At 36.2% G+C, this 23,655-nt stretch overlaps 1 protein-coding gene across 1 annotated transcript in view; it reads left to right on the plus strand.

Annotated features, from left to right (window-relative positions):
• Positions 1-23,655, plus strand: part of LOC135227092 (glutamate receptor ionotropic, kainate 2-like) — a 40,574-nt gene that overhangs the window by 10,172 nt on the left and 6,747 nt on the right. The window contains exons 2-5 of the mRNA XM_064266985.1: positions 16,479-16,566; positions 17,176-17,331; positions 19,102-19,187; positions 22,632-22,750. Of these exons, the coding sequence (XP_064123055.1) occupies positions 16,552-16,566; positions 17,176-17,331; positions 19,102-19,187; positions 22,632-22,750 (376 nt within the window). The 5' untranslated portion in view covers positions 16,479-16,551. The remainder of the gene's footprint in view (positions 1-16,478; positions 16,567-17,175; positions 17,332-19,101; positions 19,188-22,631; positions 22,751-23,655) is intronic.

The following is a 23,655-nucleotide window of genomic DNA, read 5'->3' on the forward strand; positions in this document are numbered from 1 at the left end:
AATGAATATTTTTTTCACTTTAAGGTAAACAACAGTTAGTTCAAAACGATCACGTTGAGGCTAGTAATATGTCAGAATTTCACGAGACTCAACAGTATAACAGATTTATGAAAGATTTTTTGCGTGTGAATATATCTGAAAAGGTAAAAATTAATTATTGGTTTATTATATAATAATTACGGACGTAAATAGGTCACCAGCTTACACGTCACATGGTCACTTTAAGCACTCAAGGGTACGATAATGGTTGTTGGGATAATGACAGGATTATGATGTTCATAATGATGAAAACGTACAATGAAAGAATAAGTTTCTGATTCCATAGCGATTCTCAGAGGAGGGAGAAGAAAATGTAGAACTATTAAGAGAAGAAACTATGAAATAAAGAAGAAAAATGTGGAACTATTAAGAGAAGAAACTATAAAATAAAGAAGGAAAATGTAGAACTATTATGGGAAGAAACTATTAAATAAAGAGGGAAAATGTAGAACTACTAAGAGAAGACACAATAAAATACAGAAGGAAAATGTAGAACTATTAAGAGAAGAAACTATGAAATAAAAAAGGAAAATGTAGAACTATTAAGGGAAGAAACTATAAAATAAAGAGGGAAAATGTAGAACTATTAAGAGAAGAAACTATGAAATAAAGAGGGAAAATGTAGAACTATTAAGAGAAGAAACTTTAAAATAAAGAAGAAAAATGTAGTAATATTAAGAGAAGAAACTATAAAATAAAGAAGGAAAATGTAGAACTATTAAGGGAAGAAACTATAAAATAAAGAAGGAAAATGTAGAACTATTAAGAGAAGAAAATATAAAATAATGAAAATGGAGAACTTAACCCAGCTGGTACCAATGTGCTTTATTATGTTTTGATTTTTGATAACCAATTCGAAGAGTTTTTTTATATATTTGATTTACCTGTTACTACTGGAATTTTTTGATTATTTGTATTTTCATGGAATATAAAGGTTTACTCCCTAGGGAGTCAATGGGACTTCAGGGTATAAGGAGTAAATGAAAATGGTCAATTTCATACTTACTTTATTTGAGTGCTTTTTATACAGCATTTTAGTGATATAAGAATGACTATTAAGTAAGTGTCTTTGACTTAAAAGCATATGAACACATGCTTGTACAATCATGAGTGGAAGCACAACTAATGCAAAGAAAGCAAGTAAACAAATGGGAATAAACAAAAATGCAAAGTTCCTGTGCTGAGTAAATACTAAAGGAAACATTTCATATAGAATACATAAAAAATACATAAAATCTAAGAACATAATAAAGGATTTGTGCATAACTGTACAGCAGAAAAGGGTATGCATAGAGCAAAATTCTATTTTTCGTGAAATATTTGCCAGCATGACTTCAGAGGAAGGGTGACCTTACATTTTGTGCACAGAATTTTCCCATTCTTTTTACACACAATGCATCTTCTTGAAGTTGGTAGAGATTCAGTAAGATGTTTAGTGTCGTCTGTCCTTACTTCCCTTCCCTTGGTGGGAGAGCTTTGCGTCCTTTTGGGCCAGGCCTTAGCGCTTTTGAATGCATCCTTTCAGGCTTTTTCTTTTGACAAGGACCTGAACAATGCCTTTATTATATGCTTTTACTATGAAAGGTTGTTCAATGTTCACTCTTCCTACACCTTTTTGCCACCGTTTTGCCATGCCAATGGGATTTAGACCTTCACAGTTATCGCAAAGAGTAACAACAGCATTATCATTCCACGTAACGATTTCAACATTTCTTTCTGGTCGATAGTCATAGGATCTTCTTGACTTCTTTTTCATATCTTTTGCAGTAGGCAATGGACAGTGCTTTGTTCGGTTTGATCGCATTGTACTAGTGGCATTTATTTCCTTTTCTTTCAGATCTATGACTATGTCATATGAAGTAAAAAAATTGTCAAAATAAAACCTGTGCTTATTAGGTTCAGTGCAAGCAGAAATGCATTCCCGGATTACTCTACTTCCTAAAGGTTCCTTGGACAACTGATTTTCTGATTTATCTTCATAGATCTTTACATAATAGGGCATCCCAGTTGAACTGGCCATGATCCATGATTTGAATCCAAATCTTATTGGCTTTTGTCTGATGAATTGCTTGCAGGAATGACGTCCATAATAAGGCATCATAGATTCGTCAATACTCAGAATTTCATGAAGAATTCCAATTTACCTAATGTTTTCATTCAAAAGATTATATAAAGGTTTCACTTTAGCCATTTTCTCATTACCAAGGTTTGCATTATCAGCACAATGAAGAAACTTCTTGATTTCCTGAAACCTATTTCTGCTCATAGTTGCAGCAAAGATAGGGCATTCAAGATCTTGTGCCTTGCTCCAATAATCCTTCTCACTTGATGTGATATTATATTCTGATAAGAACAAGAGTCCTATAAAATTCATCATTTCTTGGAATAGAAAAACTTTGGGCCCACCTCAGCTCACTGTCAAGGATAGACTAATGTCAAGTGTGCTTTGCACAGGGTCACCAGTGTCACCACTTCAACATGTTTCATCAGGTTCATTTGATTATACTGCAGGCTACTTCACGAGTAAGTCATGCATGTTCAAACCTGCGCATAACTCGGTCTACAGTGAGAGGATTGGGTAGGGGAGTGTGTGCGTATGTGTACATATCATGTTCTATATGTGCGTGTGTTATGTATTAGTTCATGTACATATATGCATGTGTTTGTTTTGTATTATGTGCAAGATGTATGTGTGTATGGGTGCGTATGAAAGTGTGTGTATGTAAGTGTGTGTGTGTGTGTGTGTGTGTGTGCACTCACGCGCGTGCGTGCGTGTGTGCACCCAATCTAAATTATGTGTGCATGTTATGTATTAGTATATGTATATAAATGTGTTTGTTTTGTATGTGTGTGCGCGCACGAGTGTTTTGGTGTGTGTGTGTGTGTGTGTGCGCACCCAATCTATGTACAGTAGAGCAAAGGTGAAATTATAATTTCCCCCACTGAAATTCAGAGTATGTTGTTATTATTGATGCTTTTATTTCTTTAAGTCAATAATCAACAATATATTGTATATATCTATACCCCTAAGTTCCATTGACTCCATCGGGAGTCACTAGAACAAAATAATTTGAATAAAATCAGCTTTTAAGAAAACAGTTGTAACACATATGTTTTTTTGAAGGGAAATATGTGTTATTTTTAATTTAGAGGGTAATGAATGTGTAAGGTGACATTTACTATTTTCTAAAAATGAAATAGTGTGTAAGGTGAAATACGCAAAATCGCTGCAAATTCAAGTCCTAAGAAAAGTCATGAAATTTTAGAAAATCATCATTTTGCTTCATAGACAAGTAGTTTCTGTCGATATCTGTATCTTAAAGCAATTTAAAGTTAAAATAATCGTGTAGGTAATTTATAAAGAATATTTTAAAACGGACTCCTCAGGGAGTCAATGGTACTGCCTGGGTTAAGAGAAGAAACTAAAATAAAGAAGGAAAATGTAGAACCATTATGAGAAGAAACTATAAAATAATGAGGGAAAATGTAGAAATATTAAGAGAAGAAAATATGAAATAAAGATGAGTCTCAGAATAGTTTTTTCTAATATAATAATCCAAAATGCCTATGAAGATTACGTGATGATTAGGATCAGTTTCTCGGAAAGGTTAAAGCTGTTTTTTTTTTTTTTTTTCATGGATTTTCCTTCAGAATTACCGGCAGACTGATGGCAATTTTCCGGGGGTGGGCGATTACCTCGTCGAGAGAGAGAGAGAGAGAGAGAGAGAGAGAGAGAGAGAGAGAGAGAGAGAGAGAGAGATCGCCTAGTAACCGCTCCCATGGATTTCCAAACAAACCAGGCGTTCAATCTTAGTGGTAGATTATGGGTATTTAGAAGCGATAAGAAGATTACTTAAGACACAATCTATCTATTTACTCGTTGTATCAGTCCATCAATTATAGCAGATCCGCTTACAAATTCATTGCGGATTAAAGATGAAAAATGTTGAAGTAAAGAAAAATCGAGCAATGTCTGACAGCCAAAAAATCTAATGATATATAGGGATAAGTAATGTATTTCTTAATGCTCTGACGCACTTCAGATGAAAAACATTTCATTTGAATATATCAAAATAGTATGATAGAATGCATTATGAAATGTATCCAAGATATACTCAAATCATGATGTATAGATTACATATTTAAAAAACTTTAGAGAGAGAGAGAGAGAGAGAGAGAGAGAATATTTAGAGGTAAATGGTTAGCTTTGAGTTATAATTTACACATGGCTTTTGACAGAGAGAGAGAGAGAGGAGAGAGAGGTAAATGGTAAGCTTTGAGTTATGATTTACACATGGCTTTTGAGAGAGAGAGAGAGAGAGAGAGAGAGAGAGAGAGAGAGAGAGAGAGAGAGAGAGATAGATAACATGGCACAAACAAACACAGCACACAAAAACAACGTAGAATGAATAACATTTAACCTTATATTAAACGAGTGGCATCTTGACCCATTTCACCTAAGAGCCGCTGACTGAATATAATACAGCGTTTTTACGAGTGGATCTCGTGCATGGCTGGAGTCCTGGAATACGTGCCGGGAGAGACCAAGAGCTACTTAACTTACGCCCTATTCAGTAGCCCTCCGTTTTTCTGGTTACAAAAAAAAAAAAGTTTTTTATTCCGTTATTTTTTTCTTGTGGTTATGGATAGAAGTTGTTTTATCTATTATTATTTTTATTTTTTATTTATTTATTGATTGATTGATTGATTGATTGATTTATTTCTTTATTTATTTATTTTTTTTTTTTTTTTGTCTATCACAGTCCTCTAATTCGACTGGGTGGTATTTATAGTATGGGGTTCCTGGTTGCATCCTGCCTTCTTAGGAGTCCATCACTTATTATGTACGCTGTTTCTAGGAGCACTCTCTTCTGCACGAGTCCTGGAGCTATTTCAGCCTCTTGCTTTTACAGATTCCTTTTCAGGGATCCTGGGATCTTGCCTAGTGTTCCTATGATTATGGGTACGATTACCACATGCATATCCCATATCCTTCTTATTTCTATTTTCAGGTCTTGATACTTATCCATTTTTTCCCTTTCTTTCTCTTCAACTCTGGTGTCCCATGGTATTGCGACATCAATGAGTGATACTTTCTTCTTGATTTTGTCAATCAACGTCACGTCTGGTCTATTTGCACGTATCACCCTATCCGTTCTGATACCATAGTCCCAGAGGATCTTTGCCTGATCGTTTTCTATCACTCCCTCAGGTTGGTGCTCGTACCACTTATTACTGCAAGGTAGCTGATGTTTCTTGCACAGGCTCCAGTGGAGGGCTTTTGCCACTGAATCATGCCTCTTTTTGTACTGGATCTGTGCAAGTACTGGGCATTCGCTTACTATGTGGTTTATGGTTTCATTTTTCGTATTGCACTTCCTACATATGGGAGAGATGTTATTTCCCTCTATCGTTCTTTGGACATATCTGGTTCTTAGGGCCTGATCTTGTGCCGCTGTTATCATTCCTTCAGTTTCCTTCTTGAGCTCTCCCCTCAGTAGCCACTGCCACGTGTCATCGCTGGCTAGTTCTTTAGACTGTCTCATGTATTGTCCATGTGTCTATGTCTATCATCATATTTCCGGCGTTGATTTTTGACTTCAGTATCGCCTTGAGTCTCTGCATATATTCTTTCCTTATCGTGTCCTTCATCTCTTGATGTTTTATATCCCCTCCTTCCATTATTCCCAGGTATTTGTATCCCGTCTTATCTAAGTGTTTGATGTTGCTCCCATCTGGTAGCTTTATCCCTTCAGTCCTTGTTACTTTGCCCTTCTGTATGTTGACTAAGGCACATTTTTCTATTCCAAACTCCATCCCGATCTCTCCAGATACAATCCTTACAGTCTGGATTAGGGTATCTATTTCCTTGATGCTCTTACCATACAGCTTGATGTCGTCATGAACACCAGATGGTTAATTATTATTATTATTATTATTATTATTATTATTATTATTATTATTATTATTATTATTATTATTATTATATATTTTTTGAGTTTTAGAGGGTTTGGTTGGTTAGTTTTTTTGCCGGGGATATTATTCAGCAAGGGGATATTAGTTTAAAAAGAGCAGTGTTATTGAAGTGGCCACCGAATTGCTGACCAGAACAATAATAACAATGACTATCATCGTCATTCTAAATAATAATAATAATTATAATTTTTTTTATTATTATCATTATTATTATTATTACAACAAAGAAGCTCGTCAGCACAGAAAGCACGAACCTATAAACACACAGTCAAACAGAGAGAGAGAGAGAGAGAGAGAGAGAGAGAGAGAGAGAGAGAGAGAGAGAGAGAGAGTTTTGCCATTACCTTCATAATTAGGGAGCGAAAAAGGAAAATCAAAATGGCATCCAATTTCAAGCCGTCACTTCCGGTGCCATCTGAAAGGTTGTAGTGCCAACCAATGGGGAACCTCCCTCGCCCGAAAATACAAATACCAGACTTGCTGTTTAATAGATGCGTTTATCTTCTGTCCTACTGGCCTACTGTTATAATCATATTTACATCTAAGAGTCAGTTACGACCTATAGGCAATAATATAATTATAGCTTTTAATGGCATATAGTTTGGTAACGATATCATGAGTTTCATTGGCAATTTTGTTTTATTTTCTTTCAGTTAGCTGTAAGACTGAGCGAGTGAGTGAATCAGAAAAATAAAAGAATAACATCGAAAGCGTATTTGAGAAAGGTGTTCTGAGGGAAAACTAAAAAGGACATCAAATTATTTTTATCATCATTAAAAAAAATAACGCCTACGACACACGAGTGGGCACTAAATAGAGCTGGTTAGTGTAGTGCTGCTGGATGGCATACAATGACGTCGAGAATTTTCTTGCAGTCAAGAGATGAGTCTCTCCTAACTTATTATTATTATTATTATTATTATTATTATTATTATTATTATTATTATTATTATTATTATTATTATTATTATTGTTATGTGGAATTTAGGATTACGTACTATCATCTGGGCAGTTCATATTATTACTATCACTGTCATTATCGAACCGAAACAAGTGATAATGGAGGTGCATATAAAAAAATTTAATTTTCGACTTAAATTTTCTTTTTACCTTCTTTGTTAACTAATTAGCAATCTTAGTTCGAATAGGGTAAACGACCAAATGGACACCATTTCACTCGATATGACCACTTCTTTTCACTCGATATTCAATTGGTGAAACAACAATACAATTACAGCTTTAAGGATTGAAAATTAATCTTTTGAATGGTATGCTTAAAGATTTAATTGTGTTGTTGTTATTAATTATTGAGTGAAAAAAACTGGTCATTTCGAGTGAAATAGTGTCTATTTGGTCGTTTACCCTATATTTGCGTGGAGTGAATGGAAGAGAAATTGTCTACCTTAAGAAGTCGCGAGCGTTGAAATATGAGGGAGAAGATACAGTTAACCTTATTTTTTCTTTCTTCGTTTGACTCTTGTTGTTGTCACTTTGTAACACCAGTTTATAACCTTAATCAACAAATGAACCATGAACCCTAGTTTTCGTTTAGCGGAGTCTATCCATAACGCCACCAGCGTAACAGAAAACCTTGTAATTTTCAACTCTTATAGAAAACGACCAAAAATAAATGGCACTAACTTGTAGGAATCATTTTTGAAAATACATAGGCACTCGCTGATCTTGGCTTGGGGAGAAGCGAATGTACTTTGAAATCCTAGAAAAGAATATCATGCTTGTAAAAACAATGCCGTGTAATAGAGGTCCTTAGATCTTATAGCATGATGGAGGCAAGAAACAGTAACCTATTCCAAGATAAGTAAAAATTCTTTTTAACAAAAGTGATTTTACATAGAATAGCTGAAGCTCTACAGTTTGGGAATATACATACATACATACATATATAATATATATATATATATATATATATATATATATATATATATATATATATATATGAATAACTTGATCACGAAGTACCATATAAAACGTGATGCTATGTATAAATAAAGGTTTTTTTGCCACGAAGGAAAAAAATGAAAAAACGAAGTTTGCCGAGTACCTTTCGGTCCTATTCGGACCCGACAGTACTCGGCTAACTCGTTTTTTTCATTTTTTTTTCCTTCGTGGCAAAAAAAACCTATTTATACATAGCATCACGTTTTTATATAGTTACTTCGTGATCAAGTTATTCGGACCCGACCCGAAAAGTACTCGGCTACTCGTTTTTTCATTTTTTCCTTCGTGGCAAAAAACCTTTATTTGTATATATATATATATATATATATATATATATATATATATATATAAACAGAATTATTTGAAAAGAAGGATTTTCCCCCTTAAAAGAATAAATAGAATAGTCAAATATTTTCAGGAGATATCATGGATTTCTAAATGATATAGATATTTTATATATATGTATAGATTATATATATATATCTAATATCTATATAGATATATCTATATATATATCTATATATATATATAGATATATATATATATATATATATAATAATATATATCTATATATGTGTGTGTGTGTGTGTGTGTGTGTGTGTGTAATAAATAAATACTGATAATATGTATCGTTGTGACATTTCTTATAAATTGGAGACTCATCATATTTAACTTCTCATGGAGACAGAGTCCGGGCGACAACCTAAGAATCCTGATAACTCTTTTTTGGGTGGTATGATGTTAAAGTTCCTTACCTAAGCATATCAGTGCCATGAGGGCTTGTTCAAGGGGCCTTTGAAAACTGGCTGCGACCAGTTACTGAAGAATGTGAATTCATGTGTAAGTGTACGAACTATGTCCGTTCTTAATGGCATGGTTTAGCCAAGAACTAGGGAGACAGCTACGGGAGAAAAGGCAAGATGCTGGGATAGCTCTGCGAAAGTTATATTTGTTTCAGTGTTGACATTCCAAGCTGCAATGGGTGGATCTGGTGAGGGGACTAAGTGTCCTAGTGAGGGGGCTAAGTGTCCTAGTGAGGGGACTGAGTGTCCTAGTGAAGGGACTGTATTTTGGAGAGGAGATAATTGGTGTTTGACTATTACCGATTAAGACTATTAAAATACCGGGGGCGGGGGGGGGGGGGTGTATCTGAGTTAATTGATCTGTGAGTTACCATTCCATTATTATCCTGTAAGAACCTGAATAATTCAATTAGTACTTTACTTTGAATAAACGTATATTTTTGTAGCTCCGTCTCTGATTTGGTGACCTTAGATAAAGGAGTGGAGGTTGTGTGTGTGTGTGTGAGAGAGAGAGAGAGAGAGAGAGAGAGAGGGCTGTTACCTGTGTCTGAGAGAGAGAGAGAGAGAGGAGGGACAAAGTGTTACCAGTTCGCCTTCCGCAATGGCTAAACGCTTACCAAATATGAAAATAGCGGGGCGATGCTCCCGTTGTTAATATATATATTATTATATATATATATATATATATATATATATATATATATATATATATATACATATATATATAGATATATAATATATATATATATATATATAATATATATGTGTGTGTGTGTTATAATAAACAAGTAAAGATGCGTCGAAGTTTTCTGTACAGCGTATAATGAAAGCCACCGAAGATAACTCTATCTTTCTGTGGTCGCGGTTTAATGCTGTGTGAGATGCAGCCCATGAAACTAAAAAATAGCCCGGTGGTGGCCTGTCCTATATAGTTGCCAGACGCACGATTATGGCTAAGTTTTAACCTTAAATAAGATAAAAACTATTGAGGCCATAGGGCTACAATTTGGTATGTTTGATGATTGGAGGGTGGAAGACCAACATACCAATTTTGCAGCCCTCTAGCCTCGGTAGTTTGTAAGATCTGAGGGCGGAGAGAAAAAGTATGGACGGGCAGACGAAGCCATCTCAAGAGTTTTCTTTTTACAGAAAACTAAAGGAAATGGTTCGAATTGCAAAGTATTCTGTGATACTTTAAGGATAAAAGCCGACTTCTAGAATAAAATCCTGTAAGTTATGCCTGCTTAGTGCTTACAATAACCTTGGGGTGCGGTGGGGGTGGGGTTTTGTTGTTGTTAATATGGGGGGGTGGGGGGGGGGGGGGTCATGTGGTTGAGGTAAGTCAACCTAACTCTGTGTCGGTCCGAGTTGGAAAAATAAGGAAGGTTGGAGTCATGATGAAGTAGGACTCTATTAATCCTGATGAAATGGTATTCGTCCGTAAAACATCTAACCCCCCCAACCCACCCCACCCCGCCCCCTCCGTCCGGTGGAAAATAAATGAACAAATGAATAAATAAATAAATAAAATGAGCTATTCAAGGCAGAAACAGGCGGATGAAGAGCATGAAAAACAGAGACATCTACTAGGGATTAAGCTGATTAATTCAGGATAATGTACTACACGAAAAACAAAAACCGCAACGCTTTTTGGGTTAAAGAATAGCTGTTCGAAATTAGGTATTTATATTAATATTATCTCTCTGCTATCATTTATTGATTCTAAATGCCTTGTCAGTTAGACAACGGAAGGGTCGAGGGGTAGCCATGGTAGGGCTGTCCTTAGGGCTTCGGTCTCCCTTAATTATGGACTTTGGCACATTTCAGAAAATACTATCAAATTAAAAACTTCAACCTTAGTCAACAGGAAGGCGGACAGGCATACCGAAAGACAGGTGAATTACTAGGTAGCACCTGATGGCGAATAGTGTTCACAGAAATCCTTTGATAAGAATTATGAGATTTTCAGCTTCTTGGTCAGAGCTAAGAAACAAAAAGTTTACCTTCCTTTCGTCAAAGAACTGGATATCTTCAAGCGGGACTTGGGCAATAAGGCGAGTATTATCTAATGTAGAAATAACGGGAAAATTCTAAGTCAGTAGTAAGTAATCTCCAATGCCTCAATAAAAAAAAATGGGTTAGCAGTGGTAATTTATGTGTTGAAATACTGGCATAAATTTTTAAGACAAGAGGCAGTACTCTTTGGTGTTAAAACAACCTTTAAAAATATAGTTAGCAGTAGGTAATATGCGATGGAAATTAAGGCTGTCAGTAAGTATATCAGAAGCTGACGTAGCATTAAAAAAATTGGGAGTTATCAGTGAGCATTATTGGAAGTTGCAACAACATTGAAAATACTATTTTTCGTCTTAAATAAAAAAAAAAAAACTCTTCATTGGTTTTAAAGATACAAAAACTTCGACGTGAGTTATCGAACCATCTGAAATAAAATGAGAGAGAGAGAGAGAGAGAGAGAGAGAGAGAGAGAGAGAGAGAGAGAGAGAGAGAGAGAATCTTCCTCTTGTTAAAAGAATTTTGGATGAGGACCCGGATGAAGAATCTGTTAGCTGACAGCATCCAGGGGACCATACCAGACTTTTTAGTTTTCTGTAAAAGAAAACTATTGCGATGGCTGTGTCCGTCCGTCCGTCCGCACTTTTTCTGTCCGCCCTCAGATCTTAAAAACTACCTAGGCTACAGGGCTGCAAATTGGTACGTTGATCATCCACCCTTCAATCATCGAACAAACCAAATTGCAGCCCTATAGTCTCAGTAGTTTTGATTCTAAGCATATCAGACTTTATATCTAATTCAGTTAAGATTCCTACTTGTTAAGCAAAGATCGGTGAATATTTTAACGATTTTTGTTAATTTCTTCTTGTGGCATAATAATCTTTCATGTTCGATATATTTCTCGTGCTTGATATTCTATTCTCTTTCGTATTTTCTATTCTTTCTTTTACTATTTTTCGCCTTAAATAAAAAAAAACTCTTCATTGGTTTTAAAGATACAAAAACTTCGACGTGAGTTATCGAACCATCTGAAATAGAATGAGAGAGAGAGAGAGAGAGAGAGAGAGAGAGAGAGAGAGAGAGAGAGAGAGAGAGAGAGAGATCTTCCTCTTGTCCACTGAAAATATCAATATTCCTTAACACAGAACTGTCTTCGCGACCTCCCTCCCCCCCTCTCTCTCTCTCTCTCTCTCTCTCTCTCTCTCTCTCCTCTCTCTCTCTCTCTTTCTCCTTCAGTCACAATTGACGCCCATCCGACGCGAAGAAAGATACAATCGCACCTTCAGAGCAAAACTTGAAGCAGCGATCACTTATTCAAACCGAGTCTTGTCAAAAACTTCCAGGAGACGAAGTCAGACCATCACTCAGGATTGAATTTTCCACTCTCCAGCTGTCAGTGACTGACAGATATCGTCTGCATAATCAATGAGTGTCTTCAATGATGAACGTCGCTGGCAGTGTTGAAGCTCGAAGTTCTCAAGAAAAAAAAAAAAAAAAAAGGGATAGATAAGTTTAATATCGATCGCTTTCTGTTACTCACTTCTCCCTGGAGAGGCCTAGATTATAAAGGCAACATGCTTTTCAGGTGTTATGCTGCTGTGTTATCGTGAATTGATAATAATAATAATAATAATAATAATAATAATAATAATAATAATAATAATAATAATAATAATAATAATTAATAACAATATGCTGGAAGTAAACCCTTTTTTAAACATGTTTTATTAAAGATTATTACTCCATCAGCTGCATTAATTTTTATAGATGCCCTTCTCTATTTTTCTAATTATGGTTTTCTCTCTGTTGCTTAAACTGGTAAGCAACGCATCTCAAAATCAGTAACCTTCAGTGCGTTGCTCACCAGTTTAAGCAACAATGAGAAGACCATCAATAGAAAAAATAGAGAACCTCTATAAAATTACTACAGCTGATACAGCAAATCTTCAATACACAACAATAACAACAACAACAACAACAACAACAACAACAATAATAATAATAATAATAATAATAATAATAATAATAATAAGAAAATTTCACTCATTGATGTCTCAATACCATGGGACACCAGAGTTGAAGAGAAAGAAAGGGAAAAAATGGATAAGTATCAAGACCTGAAAATAGAAATAAGAAGGATATGGGATATGCACGTGGAAATTGTACCCATAATCATAGGAACACTGGCACGATCCCAAGATCCCTGAAAAGGAATCTAGAAAAACTAGAGGCTGAAGTAGCTCCAGGACTCATGCAGAAGAGTGTGATCCTAGAAACGGCGCACATAGTAAGAAAAGTGATGGACTCCTAAGGAGAGCGGATGCAACCCGGAACCCCACACTATAAATACTACCCAGTCGAATTGGAGGACTGTGATAGAGCAAAAAAAAAAAAAAAAAAAAAAAAACAAAAAAAAAAAAAAAAAAAAAAAGTAAATAAATAATATAATAATAATAATAATTATGATGATGACAAAAGTGATGTTCATTAAGAAACAATGGTCATCCAGCTTTGAAGTTGCAGAGGATTTTGAGCATATATAATAATAATAATAATAATAATAATAATAATAATAATAATAATAATAATAATGAATATTATTTGCATGTGAAACTGAACAATCCTTCTTGCTGTTTATCCCGACCCTACTGTTAAGCTTTGGAACTCACTTTCAGCTCATGTTTCCTTTACTTCCTTAACCTCAGATCCTTCAATAGGATATTCTACCAGCACCTTAGAGTTACCGGTCCCATTGGGATTTGTATTGGAAATAGTGTACATGAAATATCCTTTTTGCAAATTGGATAATCCTTTAAAGATTTTCATACAGTAATCCTGAATTTTCAGACAATGTCATAATGATAATAATAAGCGAGAGACTGCTAATAGGATAACTTTGGATAGGTGGAGAAGAAAAAGGAAGAAATACTGCAATGACAAAATTGAAACTGAAGGAGGTGAATAAGAAGAACTTTTGATGAGAGGGTGAAAGAAATACCAAAAGCATATAGAGGATATGAAACAAAACTGCAGTGGGAAAAAAATGGGACTACCTAATAGTTATCTATCCAGACACAAACCATTTCTGAAGATCCTGTTAATTCCGTATATCTGAGAACCTTCTTATTTCTCTAGTTACTATATCCAAAAGCTGCTTATGATGTGCTATGAAGGGAGCTGAAACATTAGCTGAAAGATCACATACGAAAATTTGGGGCTAGTGAGATAATTTCTTAAAATATACTATATAAAACACACGCCAACAATTCTGTCTAAGACAATTATACATAAATTAGTTTTGGTATTTGATTACGAACTTTCTGGAAATGTCATACGTATAAACCAACGTCCACGGTGAAGCCTGTCATAGCAAAAGGCTTCATAACCTTCTATTGACAATTTCCATCAAGCTGAGGCGTTCATTGTGCAACAAAAGATGACATCTACGTCACTTGCAACTCGCAGTCTGATTGGTCGGTCATATCCCGCGCAGTTCCCGATTGGTCGGTCGATCAGGCTAGTAAAAATCCAGTGTAATAATCCCCCAACTGTTTCCTCGAGCTCACAGGTAGTCAAGGTGTATTGGGCCACCACAACCCACAGTCTCTCTCAAGTCTCCACTCAGGGAAGGTACTCACAGACATGTCTCCCTCAGTGTCGTCTGCAATGTTTCCTAACATTACGCTCAACAAAGATGGGTGTCTCAAGTTCGTATTTGCTCCAGTAAGTCTTAATTCCTAGCTTATTTTTTGCAAATCATTCACATGGAATATTCTACGTTATGACTAATTTTTTAAGTGGAATAGGTTTTCAGGACTTGGAATATTTGGTAGCATATATTGCAGTTTATTATGACAGTGGCTGAAGCTCTGATCTGGAGTCTTGTGATTTTCTTTGTCTTCTAAAGCAACAGTTATAGAAGTTGACGTTTGTTTGTGAGTCTTTGCCAAACCTGCTACATTAGTTTTATTCCTTGAGAGAGAGAGAGAGAGAGAGAGAGAGAGAGAGAGAGAGAGAGAGAGAGAGAGAGAGAGAGAGAGAGAGAGAGATGGAAATAACTTAAATCTAGATAGAAAGAATCTTCATTTCAGGATAATAAATGGCCAGGTTTGAAGCTATTGTCAAAAGGAAACATTACTCATTATGAATACTAATTGGTCTTTGTCAAGAACACTGGTGAGAGTGTATGCTTTTTAATTGAATTATATGAAATGAGGTCGTTAATCTAATTTACCACAACTAATCTTACAGAATTATAAAGGTTTTCAAGTGTGACAGTAAGAATAGTGCAGCTCTGCAGAGTTCTGAGAAATAAATAAAGCTCTGTACAATGGCTGGACACTAAATTGTCCTCTACTTATTCAGTTACTTGTTTCTCCAGTACCAGCCAATCACCAACACGTTGATAACATCGAAGACTCTCCCGCAGGGAATAATGAAGGACATATTTGACATCTTCGCCAAGAAGCTCGGATTTTGGTGAGATACGAGGATCCAGTGATCGCTTTTAATCTGTTCTGGAATCTGAGTCCTTCCTTTATAACTAGAGCGCACGTTTTCTGCACAGTAGTTGAAGGATTAATGGTCAATTGGAATTTTCTGGGCGTGACCTTGCTAGGAGAAACGGATTCTTTGATGCCTGATCTTTTTGACTGCCTTTCGAGGAAATGATTGTCAGTAGTGAGGGTTTAGACTTGCCTGTCTACAAGTAGCAATTTGTTTGACTTTTCTGGAGATCAATTGTTCCAGTTCTTCAGGAGCACTTTTTTTTTGTCGTCCAATTAGTGATATGTGGTAAAACGCCTAGTGTTTTGTTTTGTTTTTTGTTCTAGATACTGCCTTAATAATTCCATTTCATTTCATTCATTAGAACAATTATCATTCATATTCGCCAAAAAGGTAATACCAAGGGCTCTTCTAGTCTTCAGTAATAATACTGATAAAACGAAAATTAGAAAGATGTTATTTTGCTCATCTTATACTGACTAATCAAGCAGCATGTCTCCCCGGCCTAACAGCGAAAACAACAACAGCAACAACAAACACTTAGCAGTTATAATCAAAACAAAATCTTAAAAAAAGAAAGCTTCATTTATGAATCCAGTATCTTAAGGTTAATTACCGCGTATTTGATTCAGCCATCATTTCGTAATAATATCTTTTCCTTCCGCCTTCACACTTCGGAATTCTAATTCCTCTCTCTTACCCTCTCACTGCTTCCTTCCCTTGTGAGGCCTGTTTATTTAACCTTCCTTCGCCATTTCTCTTTTCTCTTTCTGTGCACACTTTAAGGCTTTGCATTTTAGATCAGCTCTTAAGCCAGATTACGTTCCTTGATCCGCTGAACTTCGTGCAAAACAGGTATTTTGGTAGGCTTAAAGATGTACGTATTCATAAGCTAAACACATGTGATTCCAAGGATTTTGTGCTTAGAAAATTCATTTTAAAACAATTTTTTTTATGATAAATGACCTATATTAGAAATTTTGTAATTTGCACCATTTTAGAAATTTTCTAATTAGCATAATTTGCGATTTATAGTTTGAATTTAATTAACTTACATTCAGAGTAGCTTCTTGGAACAATTGTTTATCCCAATATAACTGCAGTGGATGAAAGAAGTAACGGAAGAAAGAACATAAGTAAAAATGATCCAATTTTAATTTTTAAATTTCACCTGTGTTTCAGTTACGAGGCCATTCCCGCCCCGCTCGGTTCCTACGGGAATAGCGGGAATGGATTCTGGGACGGCGCTCTTACTATGGTCAGGAGAGGGGTAAGTTATAACTCAATAGAATTGACTCAGAATAGGCTTTCGGTTAATTTTATTGGAAGCCAAATCAATAAGTAATCTCTAGTTATATTCAATCCAAACCGAATCTATAATTAACTTTTGATGTAAAGCGACTCAATGACTAATCATCAGTTAGATTAAGTATAAACTGACTGTAACTAATCTTCGATATTAAACAGATATATATATATATATATATATATATATATATATATAATATATATATATATAACATGTGTGTGTGTGTAATATAATATACTACACACACACACACATATCACACACACACACACACACACACACACACACACACACACACACACACATATATATATATATATATATATATATATATATATATATATATATATATATATATATATTATATATGTATGTATACTCAGTTCTTCCCTTATCTATAATATTGCCTGCAGTTCACTGATTTGTCATCCTCTATTTACCATTTTCATTTTAGTTGTTACTACCACAGTTTATTTTAACACTTCGTTAATACATTTTCATCACGTTTTTTTCTCCTTTTCCTATTATCACAGCTGAAATTAATCAGTATAATTTTTTTTCTAACTTCAGGAAGCTGCCATGACGTCAGTGTTTGCGGATACATACGAAAGACGACAACTGGTAGACTTCACTGTGCCTCTGTTCGTCGACGAGTCAGCCGTGATCTACAAACGCCCCGAGTTAGAGCCCGACATATTTGGTTTCGTCAAGCCCTTTACAGGACTCGTAAGTGTACTTTGTGAGCAACATTGCATGCTGCAAATGGGCACCTCTGCAAGTGAGAATTCTTCACCTGCTGAAGTTTCTGCAGCTATAGTAGATTCACATAACCAGCATCTGATATAGGACTGTCCCTGACAACGCTTCTGATTGGCTGTTGGTAAGCCAATCACAGGGCTGGTAACTCAGTCTCTCTCGAGAGTTCGCATGGGTAGGATCTGATGCTCCACCACTCCTGATACGTCTTCCAAAAGTATCCCTCAGGAGAGGTGGACTATACATCCTGCCTATGTGAACTCTCTCGAGAGACTGAGAGTTCCAGCCCTGTGGTTGGCTTATCAGCAGCCAATCACAAGCGTCGTAAGGGACAGGCCTAGACATCAGATGCACTGCAATCTCTCTGAGGATGTCGTGCAATTCGATCTTCAGAAGTTCAAGCGAAGATGCAACTCATTACTACCCTAATACAATTCTCCTTGTATTTTAATAATTTACTTATAATTTTTTCCAATTTACTTATTAATTTGTTTATTAATATTTTCTTTTTTGAACAGTGATCTCTTCCTTCTGCATTTCCTAATACCTTCCGTTTCTCCTTTCTAATGAACACCATATTCTTTGGAAGCTTGAATTTCAAGTCAATGGCTCCTGTGGGGCTGTTCCATACGAGTAACGGTTCACCTTCTGAATAGTGATTTTCATAATAATTATTTGAGGGCCTTTCAAAACACGTTTATTACAAACAGACATTTTGCTGTTTTGCATGTTTTCAGTTCTCAGACGTATGCCTGCTTTCAAGTTTGCTAGCGATAAGAAGTTGGTCATAATGCGAATGGATGTTAAATAATTATTTACGTCTGGGAGGAAGCAATTATTTTCTTTTTACTAAGAAATTAGGTCTTGTATTTTTTCTAGTTCCTCTGTAAAAACTATACGTTTCCTTTTTTATATATTTCAGAACAAACTCTTTTAGATGATTGAAAATAAACCCTTGCCTCTCTTGCTTTCGTCATTGAATTCTTTTTTTTATTTGTTTGGAGATATTCCTTTTTTTTACTTTAAAGACATCAGTGTAAATACCATCACGTTTACTATGAACTAACCTATGCCCGTTTTATGAATGGAGGAAATAGCTTTTCATTCACACTGGAATGCTCTTTTGCCTTTGAAATTATTTCAACGTAAATAATATTATTTGGGAAAGAAGTACGCGGACCTTTCTTTTGAGTCTTCTGGAGAAGATCAGTTGAAGATTTGGGTGAACCTGTTACTATCTATATGTGACGCACTGAGATCTTAGATTCTCGAAGGTTTTGTGACCAGCAGAATGAAAGAAAGTATTCTGGGCAATCATTAAAATCCATTTGTATGATGAATGCTCTTATGAAATCAATAACATTGTATACCAGGCCCGCAATAATATTCAGTGGTGAAATGTGATAATTTTATAAAAACGTTACAAGAACTTTCGAACCTTCTCCTGGTTCATCTTCAGTCTAAAAAAAAAACGTTTTTATAAAATCAGCATAAATCGCCAATGAATATAATTGTGGATTCTGATATACAGCATATCCCGTCCTCGATCCAGAGGAGAAAGACCTATCAACAGCATAATCCTACAGTTCTCATTCGTATCTTTAAGAGCTTCAATAATGTCCTTATAGCCACTCTTAAAAGATCAATTCCAGGTTATCAGTAATTAGTATCAATGAATGTTAGTACGTATGATTGTCCATAATGAACGATGTTACTCTGAAATTTCTCTCGTTTCTTTAGATATGGCTTCTGATTTTTGCGTCATCAGTGGCGGCCTCTCTTATTTTCTTCGTTCTGCACCTAGTCCAGTTTTCTGCATCTGACGGGTAATTATTATTATTATTATTATTATTATTATTATTATTATTATTATTATTATTATTATATTATTTGGAGAATATAACGATTGACATAACGAGGAATGATTTCTTAAAAAGTAATGTTGACTTGAACGCAACTGAGCTGTTTATTTCAAGTGTACATTATTATTATTATTATTATTATTATTATTATTATTATTATTATTATTATTATTATTATTATTATTATTATTTTATTTTATTTTATTTATTTTATTTTTTTGCTCTATCACAGTCCTCTAATTCGACTGGGTGGTATTTATAGCGTGGGGTTCCGGGTTGCATCCTGCCTCCTTAGAAGTCCATCACTTTTCTTACTATGTGCGCCGTTTCTAGGATCACACATTTCTGCATGAGTCCTGGAGCTACTTCAGCCTCTAGCTTTTCCAGATTCCTTTTCAGGGATCTTGGGATCGTGCCTAGTGTTCCCATGATTATGGGTACAATTTCCACATGCATATCCCATATCCTTCTTATTTGTATTTTCAGATCTTGATACTTATCCATTTTTCTTTCTCTTTCGTCTTCAATTCTCTGGTGTCCCATGGTATTGCGACATCAATGAGTGATACTTTCTTCTTGATTTTGTCAATCAACGTCACGTCTGGTCTATTTGCGCGTATCATCCTATTCTGTTTCTGATACCATAGTCCCCAGGGAGGAATCTTTGCCTGATCGTTTTCTATCACTCCTTCAGGTTGGTGCTCGTACCACTTATTACTGCAAGGTAGCTGGTGTTTCTTGCACAGGCTCCAGTGGAGGGCTTTTGCCACTGAATCATGCCTCTTTTTGTACTGGTTCTGATCAAGTGCCGGACATTCGCTTGCTATGTGGTTTATGGTTTCATTTTTCGTATTGCACTTCCTACATATGGGAGAGATGTTATTTCCATCTATCGTTCTTGGGACATATCTGGTTCTTAGGGCTTGATCTTGTGCCGCTGTTATCATTCCTTCAGTTTCCTTCTTGAGCTCTCCCCTCAGTAGCCATTGCCACGTGTCATCGCTGGCTAGTTCTTTAGTCTGTCTCATGCATTGGTTTGTTATGCCATTCCTCTGTTCTGCTTGTCTTTCTCCTGTCTCTGTATATTTCTGGGTCTTCGTCTACTTTTATCAGTCCTTCTTCCCATGCACTCTTGAGCCACTCGTCTTCACTGGTCTTCATATATTGCCCCAGTGCTCTGTTCTCGACGCAGTTCTCTATACTTAGTAGTCCCCTCCCTCCTTCCTTTCGTGTTATGTATAGTCTGTCCGTATTCACTCTTGGGTGTAGTGCTTTGTGTATTGTCATATGTTTCCTGGTTTTCTGGTCTATGCTATGAAGTTCTGCCTTTCGTCCATTCCACTATTCCTGAGCTGTGTCTGATTACTGGCCCTGCCCATGTGTTTATGGCTTTTATCATATTTCCGGCGTTGAGTTTTGACTTTAGTATCGCCCTGAGTCTCTGCATATATTCTTTCCTAATCGTGTCCTTCATCTCTTGATGTTTTATATCCCCTCCTTCCATTATTCCCAGGTATTTGTATCCCGTCTCATCTATGTGTTTGATGTTGTTCCCATCTGGTAGCTTTATCCCTTCAGTCCTTGTTACTTTGCCCTTCTGTATGTTGACTGAGGCACATTTTTCTATTGCAAACTCCATCCTGATGTCCCCAGATACAATCCTTACAGTCTGGATTAGGGTATCTATTATTATTATTATTATTATTATTATAGCCAGTATCTATGTACTTTATCGGGACCAAGGGCTTTCCAGTTGATATTTTCTTTAGTTGGTGTCTGAGTGTGATTGTCGTGATCTTTGTATTATTCTCCCCATTTTTTCTGCCTTGACTTTCTGGAGCCATGTTACAAGCTTGTTGTATCATACAGGATTGCTCCATAAGTTTTCCCAGTGTCTCTTACTTGGTTCAGCTTCAGAATTTCCTAGTGGTTGTCTTTCCCTCTTAGTTGGCTGTATAGTCTTTTCTGATTGGTTCGAAGAGTTTGTTCTGTTGGTATCCTTTATTCTTGTTCATGTAGCATTGGATCTTATGTGATTTGGCTTTAAGCCTCTGTTTTATATCTTATATTGTGTTGTTTAGTCCCTTCTCCTGTATTTTGTATTTTTAGTTCAGTTCCCCCTTGTTTTCTTGCTTCTTAGCCTCTTTTCTACCATCTCGTTCAGTTTACTCAATCAGCCCTCATCTCCATGGTTTTCCAGGTGCCCTTTCGAAGGCGGTCGCTGTCATGGTTTCTGTTGGGTTGGTTGCGTTAGTGATGTTGGTTTTTGTATCCCCATGAGTTCTGCTTCTATAATTATAGTCTTGCTCCTGCATTTGCCAGGCTATTTGTTTCTGTGATATGGAGGGGATGTTTGTTCTTTCTGTATCTGGTTTCTTCGTGTGCTGTTGTTGCGTAACTTATCATTCCTGGCGTATTCTGTTGTATCGTCTCTTAGCTCGTCTTCTTGTCCTTCGTTGCTGGATGTTGTTTCTCTTTCCAGTTGTTCTCATTCCAGATGTTGACCAACCTTCTTCTGTGTTCTCTTTCCGTCGGGTTATTTCTGATGTAGTGTCTTCATATTGTCCATTTCTTCTTCTGGTTGGTCTCTATAGCTCCAGTCTCTGGTCGCTGATTTACTGTCGCTGTGGATGACTACCTCCAAGTACCTGATCGTTCTCCCCTTCAATTAGGCTGTATACCTGGCTGCCGGACGAAGCTCTCCTGTTGCCAGAGATTCCATTTACGTCGTTGTCGTTTAATCTTTCATTCCTTCCCATCGTTGCTGAGTTTTGCTACTTAACCCATAGCTGGACCCTACCCCATCGGGAATAGGTACTGAAGAAATTGTGGTAATGATCCTTTCGCAAGGAATCAATGCCATTGATGAGCTAAACTACTCTGCCACTGCTCCACTCTTATTATTATTATTATTATTATTATTATTATTATTATTAATTTTTAATTTATTAATTAATTAATTATTATTATTATTATTATTATTATTATTATTATTATTATTATTATTATTATTATTTGGAGAATATAAAGAAAAATGTGCTTGCTTTAATGAAGTATATTTCTTAAAATATAATGTTGACCTGAGTGGAACGGAGTTGTTTATTTCAAGTGTACTACAACTTTGCCGGACCGAAAGTAATTTTCAAATATTTCCATTCAGGTTACCATGTTTTTAAAGGAATTAACATTTCCATGCCACAAAAATATTGAAAGAAATTTTCCTTTAGATTTTGGTTTTTTCTAATACTAAACTAAACTAAAAATGTCTGTTTTTTTCTTTGGTTACAGTGTCCCTTTTCTCACGGAAATCTCCTGTGGTTTTTATGTGCCATTTTCTTTCATCTTATGAATTGAATTTAAATGCACGAAAAACCGAATGTTTTAATTTCGATTTACCTTAATTAACAGCACAGACCCTGGTGATCCGAGCTGCCGCCCCGCGGCGGGAAAAACCTACGGGTGGTCGAAAGTCATCACAAGTCTCGAGAAGTCTGTTGGCTGGAGTCTTTACTGCCTTCTGGGTCAATGTGAGTCCACTGCGTCAAGTTCCTTTTATTGTTTCTGTTTATGTAGTTCCTTTGTTTAGTCTTGACTCCTATTGCTCACTCCTATTGCTCAGTCTCTTGACTCCTATTGCTCAGTCTCCTCCTTACAAAAGAATTCAGGAACAATCACCCAAAGGACCAGTTGGTCCGCTGGTATAGTGGTTGGTGCGTTCCGGCAAAAACGGTTAATCTCGGACTATAAATACCCTACCACATAAAAGTGTTTCCATCTATTTGTGGGTAAAGCATCCACTTTTCAACCGAAACCCTTAGCAGTGAGACACCTTTAAATAACCTCACAGGTGTGCTCGCTACAGATGTCTCAATGATGGACTTACTTCACAGTCAGCAGCTGATTTGTCATCTATCAGGCACCAAACTCTTGTTGCGTAGGACACCTGTCCTCCATAATGGTTTGCCCGACGTGAGAATGTTAGCCCCCCACACTTTTCTTCAGACTTGCAGCAGTAACTGACCATGATGCAGTCAGTGAGTTTTCATCGCCCTGGTGGAGACGCGAATCCGCGATATCTGAGTGGCATCACGGCATTAACTACTATACCAACGGTAAGTCGTGTCACAAGCATAGAGCTGACCTCTGTCCCCAAGATGGCTTTGCAAAGAGAGCGCCAAGGTATAAGCCTTTAATTTGGCCCTAGGAGCTCATAACCTCGTTTACCAGGTCGTCTCTTGCAAATGAATCTTATATAAAATGGGTACACCTCCTGATGGACGAAATATACTGGAAGCTTAGAATGCTTTGTGACTTGAGGCCGAGATAGAATTTAAGATGTGATTATCGCCAAGAAAAGAGGGTGATGTCTTTCGGACAATATCCCTGATATTGCTCTTCGAAAATGCAAAGAACCAAACTAACCATTAAAAAA

Source organism: Macrobrachium nipponense, chromosome 11 (assembly GCF_015104395.2).
Source record: "Macrobrachium nipponense isolate FS-2020 chromosome 11, ASM1510439v2, whole genome shotgun sequence".
Lineage (NCBI taxonomy): Eukaryota > Metazoa > Arthropoda > Malacostraca > Decapoda > Palaemonidae > Macrobrachium > Macrobrachium nipponense.